At 38.4% G+C, this 8,445-nt stretch overlaps 1 protein-coding gene across 1 annotated transcript in view; it reads right to left on the reverse strand.

Moving 5' to 3' along the window:
• The window catches only part of MRPL13 (mitochondrial ribosomal protein L13), a 51,581-nt gene that overhangs the window by 16,156 nt on the left and 26,980 nt on the right, over nt 1-8,445 (reverse strand). Inside the window, exon 5 of the mRNA XM_006830677.1 lies at nt 1,878-1,964. Coding sequence (XP_006830740.1) covers nt 1,878-1,964 — 87 coding nt within the window. The remainder of the gene's footprint in view (nt 1-1,877; nt 1,965-8,445) is intronic.

The raw sequence follows: 8,445 nt of genomic DNA on the forward strand, positions 1-8,445 counted from the left end.
CAGATACCAAAACAGAAGAAAATCAGAACAAAGCAAAACCGACAAAGTGTATTGTCCACTTTTGTTCTGAGGTTCCCACACAGTTTTCCATGGTGTGTCTGCTCCCCTGCTTGGTCTTGCCGTTTGGTTTCGCCCAAGTTGTTGGCTCAGGGTCGCCAAGCCTGACAGACTCAAAACTACACGATTTCTTATTTCTGCTATACTAGGTATAAGCCTTCAAACCTTTTAAATATTCCTATGTCTGTGGTTCCGAGTTTTGGAGCTCTGGCCTGGATTTGCTTTGCCTGGTATTCTGTGGTATCCTGACAGTGAACTCCACTGCATCTCCACCCTAGCCGCCATCAGGACCTGCCTTGCTCCTCCCATTTTATAGGTGGGTCCAGACACAAATCTTGGTAACCACAGCACCTAACATTTATTGTCTCGGAGCTCACAAATATTATCTCATTTAACTCCATAACAATCTTATAAGGCAAGTGGTAGTGTTATGTTCAAAGGGCCCCTGATAATGCTGTGGGTTAGGTACTGGGGTACTAACTTCAGGCTAGATAGTTCAAACCCATCACTTTCTCTGTGGGAGATGGATGAGGCTGTGTGCCCCTATAAAGATTTACAGTCTCTGAAACTCTACATATCATCACTATGAGTTGGAACTGACTTCATGGCATGGGTAAAAGCATCATATTCATTTTACAGCTGAGGAGACAGGTAAGAAGTAGCCATCCCACTGCCAGAGAGCTAGCAAATGGGGATGGGAAGGGATTCAAATTCAGGCAGTCTTATTCTATACTGTGGACTCAACTGTTTTATTATAGAACCTCTGGTGACTCCACATATTTTATTAAGGAGGAAACCTAAGCCTTTAAGACAGTATAACAGCAATCAATATTTTTTCCTTCAAGTTTTTGCTTATCTGAATAAATGTGAGTTGGTGTCAGTTTACAGCCATGGCACAGGACAGAGCAGAACTGCTCTTTAGGGTTTCTCAGACTAAGTATTTATTTACAGGAGCAGACTGCCTCATCATCCTCCGTCAGAGTGACTGATGGGTTTGAACTCTCGACCCTGCAGTTAGCAGCTTAACATCAGGCCCATGGCACCACCAGGGTTTCTTAAGGGTTTGATAGTTGAAATGAAATCATGGGACACATCAATCCATGATTCATACAAGTTCTATTGATCACATTAAAAAGCAAACTAAATTCATACTTTGTTTTCAGAGTTAATGAAAATACTACTGAGTAACCACAATTTAACAGAGGATCTGGTCACAATTCTTTAGTCAAAACAAAGCAGGTATCACAACAAAAGAACTTCCATACTTTAGGATGTTAGCTCAGTGATGACACTTTGAATGGTTTAGACAGTTGTTGCTAAGTGTCATCGAGTTGGTTCTGACTCACAGCGACCCTGTATAGGGTTTCCAAGGAGTGGCTGGTGGGTTTGAACTGCTGACCTGCAGTTAGCAATCCAGTGCTTATCCTACATACCCACACCAGCACTAGCTGCTCCTCAAAAATCACATTCCAGCATTAACAACAAGACTCCATATGAATGTGAAAGGAGAATCTGAGACCTAAGTATTTTTGGCTGCAAGAGAAACAGTAATTTTCATCACTTTGTCCGTTACTGTTTTCTTTGGGCTCTATTTGTTTATTTATATTTTCTTGTATTTACTTGAACTACAAAGTTAATACTTAAAATTTTTTCCTACTAAATTATTACTATAAGCACTCACTTAAAAAAAAAATCACAATAAATTTCAGAAGTTGCTTTAGGAAATAAATTTAAAATATTACTATGGCTATTACTTAAAAGAGTAAAAAAAGTTTGAAAATTGTGGAAAAGTATTGTTACCAATGACTAAGGACACTTACCTCATCTGGAAAAAGATGTAGCCTTTGCATCATAGTTCTTCTGTGAAGGTTTTTTGGCAGCATACCATAAATAGCTAGTTTAACAATCTAAAAAAGATATGTATATAGCATTCAGTAAGAAAAATGTGACTTAAGACACAAAGAAGGCAATTTCAATTATAGACAGTAACAAAAATGTTTGGGCTAAGAGTACACATGGGACTCCTGGCGTGATGCTGTAGGATCAGCACTGGGCTGTGAACTACAGGTCAGCAGTTCAAATCTACTAGCTGCTCCTTGGAAATCGCACAGACATTTAACAACAAGACTGCATATGAAAGTGAAATTAAAAACTGAGGCCTAAGTATTTTCAGCTGCAAGAGAAAAGGAAATTTTCATCACTTGTCCATTACTATTTTCTTTAGGCTCTTTTTGTTTAATGTATTCCTTATTTAGAAAAACTAGGGAAAAAAATACCAGAGGTGAAAAATAACCTCTGTATTTGCCAATGTTAGGTAGAAGTAAAGAACCCCCCTAGATCTGTGTAAGAACTCATGTTTCATGTTTGCAGCTGTATCATACGATGGTTAGAGCTGTGACACCTTGGGGGGGTGTGTGTGTGACATCATCCTGTTTTCTCCAGGAGGGAATCAGATTTCCAGTTTATACACTAAGCCTGACCCCACAGTTAGAAGACCGAGTCAACAAGCCACAAATGCATAGCAGTGGCAATGGTTAAAATGGACCAAAAACGCTATGTGGTAAGTGAATTGCATTTATTATTGTGTTTATAATGCTGTAAAGCAGTATTAATATCAACCCCATTTCACAGACAGGTAAACAGGTTTAGTAAGGCTACAGAATGCCCCCAATTTCATGTATCTAGTAAGTGGTATTCAAACCAGGCAGTCTTACTCCCAGACACAGGACATGCAAGTACACCCACAACATGTTTCCACTATAGCCCCTCTTCCCTACCAGACTGATTCCCAGAAGGGCAAATTACCCTTTCAACGATTCCCTTTTCCCCTTTGAAGATCAGTCTCATGGGAGGTTTGAATATAATTTAATGTATTGGGTAAGAAAAAGCCATATAGCGTTGCCCTTGCTCTAGTCTCCTCGGAGTCACCTGGTATCGAATGTCCACAGACAGACAGCAAGCTCTTCATAAAACTATGCGTAGACTTTTAGAATGTTGAATCAACTTTTAACTTTAATCAATCGCCTGTACTCATATTCCAAAGGTATCATTTAAAGATAAATCTACAAAAACAACTTATTTGAGAGGATTTTTTAAATTGTTTTTATTCTTTAATCAAATTAGAGTATAAAACCTTAATTACACACAAAAACTAATGACATCATACAGGATATATTTTTCATCTATTTCCAATGTCAGTATTAAAGCTTTTATGTTCTGGCGATTTATTTAAATTTGGACTTACACTGTTAAATGAAATCAATTAAAAATTTGGCTTCTCAGTCATTTTCAGTATTTTTCAAGGATTCAATAGCCACGTGTGGTCAGTGGCTAGCATTCTCCAGGGCAGACACAGAACATTTCCATATTACAGACAGTTCTATTGAAAACCAGTGATTTAGATGTTACTGGAGAAAAGCTGAGTGTTTACAGTCTTGTGTGGAATTGACCATGGTAGAACTACTCTACATCTTTTCTGGACAAATCAGTCATTAAATCCTCTACATACCTGGTGGTAGCAACTGTATCATATTAGTGGGTTACATGTCATTTGTTTTTCATGTTTTAAAATAAACTTTGTTGTATTTAGTTGAATCACAAAGTTAAAACTTAAAAAAATTTTCCTACTGAACGATGTAACCATAATATTTAAATAAAGGAAATCTGGAATGTAAATAGGTAGTAATGTAATATAGGACAAAAAAAAATTTACAAATAAATAAATGTGACACATGTCCATACGTTTTAGTTGTACAGACATATGCATAACCAAAAAAAAATTTACAAATAAATAAATGTGACACATGTCCATACGTTTTAGTTGTACAGACATATGCATAACCTCTAAACAATTCATAAAGTGGGAAAAATAGCGCCAAAAATAAATGAAAAACAAAACAAAACTCACTGCTGTCGAGTTGATCTCGACTCATTTGTTAGGGGCTGTCGAGTTGGTTCGCACTCACAGCGACCTTCTGCACAACAGAATGAAGCACTGCCCAGTCCTGAGCCATCCTCACAATTGTTGCTGTATTTGAGCCCGCTGTTGTTGCTGTCACTGTGTCAGCCCATCTTGTTGAGGGTCTCCTTTTTTTCGTTGACCCTTTACAAAGTGGAATAGTTAAGGTTCTGTGTCAACTGGACTAGGTCAGGATTCTCAGTGGTTTGGTAGTTGAGTTGTAGTTGACCCCATGATGAGATCAAATACGATGTACTCAACTCTATGAGGAGGTCTGTTATGAGCAGTCAATCAATTGAAAGGAAGTTTACTTGGGGGTGTGACCTGCTTCTAATATACTGGACACTCAGGCAAAGCGTATTTGCTCTCTGCTGGGTCTAGATCTTACATCTGGCTACTCCTCTGACCTCTAGCCAGTTCTTTGAACTTGAGCCAGTGGCTTGGCTCCATATCCTGGAATCATGAGCAGCAGGCCAGCTTACCTGCTTGGACTGTCTGCCTGCCGCCTAACCTGCTGATCATGGTTGACCTGACTCACAGACCTGGCTGGGACTCTCCCACCTCTACAACTGTGTGAGCCATTTCCTTGATATAAACCTTCCTTTATCTACATGTATATAAGCTTCACTGTTTTTGCTTTTTTAGAGAACCCAGCCTAAGACACCAAACATGAAGGGGCTGATCCCTTCTGACAACACGTTCAAAGAATGAGAGACGTAGTTTCACCATCCTCACTCTTAAGCATCATTCTGACTGTACTTCCAAAGCAGATTAGTCTGTTCTTCTGGCAATCCATGGTGCTTTCAATATTCTTTGCCAACACCATAATTCAAATGTATTGATTCTTCTATGGTCTTATTCATTGTCCAACTTTCATATGCAAATGTTGTTTGCCATTGAGTCGATTCCGACTCATAGTGACCCTGTACAGGATTTCCGAGGCTGTAAATCTTTACGGGAGCAGAACGCCTCATCTTTCTCCCGCAGAACAACTGGTAGTTTCGAACTGCTGACCTTGTGGTTCGCAGTCCGATTCGTAACCACTACGCTACCAGAGCTCCTTATAATGAGGCAACTGAAAATACCATGGCTTCAGTAAGGCATGCTTTAGTCTTCAAAGTGACATCTTTGCTTTTTAGCCCTTTAAAGAGATCTTTTTCAGCAGATTTGCCTAATGTGATACGTCATTTGGTTTCTTGATTGCTGCTTCCATGATTATTGACTATGGATGTAAGCAAAATAAGTCTTTGGCAATGTAAGTCTTTTCTCTGCTTACCAGGATGTTATTGACTGATCTGACTGTGAAGATTTTATTTTCTTTACATTGAGGTACAGTTCACATTGAAGACTGTGTGCAGTCTTTGAGCTTCATCAGTAAGTATTCTGAGTCCTTTTCATTTCCATCAAGCAAGGTTGTGTTATCTGCATATCCCAGGTTGTTGATGAATCTTCCTCCAATCCCAATGCTGCGTTCTTCTCCATATAATCCAGTTTCTCAGATTATTTGCTCAGCATCCAGACTGAATATATATGGTAAACAATACACACCTCACACACACTTTTCCTGATGTCAATATCCCCTTGTTCTGTTCGAAGGAATGCTTCTTGGTCTACATATAGGTTCTTCATGAGCACAATGAAGTGTTTTTGTAATATTCATTCTTGACAATGTTATCCATAGTTTGTTATGATCCATACAATTGAATACTTCTGCAAAGTCAATAAAGTACAGTATACAGCTGTCTGGTATTCTCTGCTCTCAGCCCAGATCCATCTGACATCAGCAGTGATACTCCTTGGTCCATGTCTTCTTCTGAATCCATAGTAAGTTTCTGGCAGCTCCCTGTCGATGTACTGCTGTAACCATTTTAAAATTACATCCAGTAAAATTTTACTTGTATATGATACTAATGATATTGTTCAATGATTTCCGCATTCCAATAAGTCTTTTTTTTTTTGTCCTAGGGGCACAAATATGGATCTTAAAACCAGTTGCCCAGGTAGATGTCTTCCAAATTTCTTGACACAGACGAACAGACGAGCGATCACCTTCCAGTACTGTATATCAGTTTGTTGAAAGATTTCAATTTGCCCATCCATTCTTGGACTATTGTTTTTCCACCAATGCCTTCAGTGCAACATGGACTTCTTCCTTCGGTGCCACTGGCTCTTGATCATAAGCTCAATTTCTTTTGGTACAGTGAGTCTGTGTATTCCCTCCATCTTCTTTTAATGCTTCCTGTATCATTCATTATTTTGCCCATAGAATCCTTTAATATTTCTACTTGAGGCAGCTCTTTCAACATCATAGCAACACAAAGAGCACCAAAGTCTGACAAACTGGCAGATAAGTGATGGTTTGATTCACAGAACCCGATAAACAAGAGTAGAACTGCTCCAGAGGGTTTCTATGAAGGTTGTAATCTTAATAGAAAAAGACTGCCACATCTTACTCCCATGTAGTGGCTACTGGGCTCAAACCGCTAACCTTACAGTTAGAGCCAAGTACTTAAGCACTGCTCTACCAGGCTCTTCAAAGATAGAACCAGGTAAGGTGAATAAATGCTCAAGCTCTTCTCTAACAAAAAAAAGTAAAACGTATCACAGAGAAAAAGAATATAAGGAAAAGACTGAATCAATACCCTTATTTGAGATTAGAATTAATCTCCTGAGTAATCATGAAAAAAGGAAGTATTTATCAACCTATTTAATTAAATGCATTGTCTTTTACAAATAATATTTCTAAGACTGCATTGATAATTAGAAAGCTGCATTATGAAATAAACCCTCCTCAAAGCTACACAACTAAATGCTGATTAGCAAACTAGTGTGCTGGCAAAAGACATGCTGTTCTAGACAGTGTTTGACTTGGCATTAAAATAACGGACATCTTACTTAACAACTTATTCTTTCTTAAAAATACAGTTATATTAAGACCTTAGGAAAAAATTAAGATCTTTTAATATGGTAATTATTCAAATGGACTCAAGAGTGAAATGTTTTCTAAGTTTTTATCAAGCATTTAATCATGTCTTTAACTTTCTGTTCAAGAAAAAATAATTTGAAATAATTTGGAAAAATGTTTGCCTTGCCAAATTCTCAATATTGGAAAATTGAACCGTACTGCCTCCTAGTGTACATTTAGCATACATGACTAAAATCAAACTGGTATTATATAGGACGTAAAATATTTATAAAGTATTAAAGGAAAGTGTAGTTTGGTGTAGCAGTTATGGTATATTTTATCTGAAGCCCTCACAATCTTTGAATATCAATATTGCACACCATCTTAATAGTCAAAATATGATTATACTTTATTTGACCTTTAATAGTTGAAAAATCTACTAGTTATATAATAGAGCATTAATTACTTTCCAATGAAGCATGTTCTTTTAACTAGATGTTTAAGAAATAAAAAAATAGGAAAGCATGAAAATGTGGTACAGTAGTTAACGTGCTAGAATGCAAAGTTGGTTTGAACTGCAAAGCCAGCAGTTCAAGCTCACCAGCGTTTCCTTGGAAACCCTCTACAAGGTTGCTATGGGTCGGAACTGATTTGACGGCACTGAACAACAGCATTAAACCTCACTTTACTAAGATATTTCACCTTCTTTTACGAAGAAAATTTTAGGCAGTGGTATACCAAACACTGGATTGCAAGGTACACTTGTGTACCTTGTAGAAGGTATAAGGTCAGTGGTTCAAATTCACCACTCCTAGGAAACCCTATACAGGGTCACTATGAGTTGGAACCAACTCAATGACACTTAACAACAACAAAACATACCAAACAATTGGTTGTATATTGACAACATATATTTATTATTTATTCACCACTTTAAGGAACTAAAATATTATCACCCACCAACTAGTATTTGCTCATTTGTAAATAACTTTGTAAAAGGTTTAAATAGGAACCTTGGGAAACTGTTCTCTCTCCTGTAAGTCCAGTTGAGCAAGAGATCAAGGGCCCTTGTGGACAGTGTGCGGCATCTGGCTGCTAACAAACCCCACAGCTGCTCTGTGGGAGAGAAGGCCAGGCAGTCTGCGCTCGCAGATTACAGCCGAGGAGGCCCTCTGGGGAGTCCACTCTGGGCTCTAAGGCACTGTCAGTCAGAATTGACTCCATGGCAACAGTTTGGTTTTGTTTATCCTGAGCTAAGGAAATAACAACATCGTACAACAGGAGATCTCACTTTTGAGCAATCTTGAGAACTAGTATATGTACTAGAAATGGCTCCTAGTAGAGAAACCAAATGACAAAGTAATAAAAATTAGTACAGTCTAGGAGCGGAGGTCCCTAGGACCATCAAGGGAGAAGAGCGGAGAGCGGGACCCTACTGAGAGAAGCAGTGATGCCTGAAATGGAGCCAGAGATGATGACGTGGAGCGATGGAGCAGCTGGAGACTTTAGATCCAGAGAGGGAGAG

Source organism: Chrysochloris asiatica, unplaced genomic scaffold, assembly GCF_000296735.1.
Source record: "Chrysochloris asiatica unplaced genomic scaffold, ChrAsi1.0 scaffold00001, whole genome shotgun sequence".
NCBI classification, from domain to species: Eukaryota; Metazoa; Chordata; class Mammalia; order Afrosoricida; family Chrysochloridae; genus Chrysochloris; species Chrysochloris asiatica.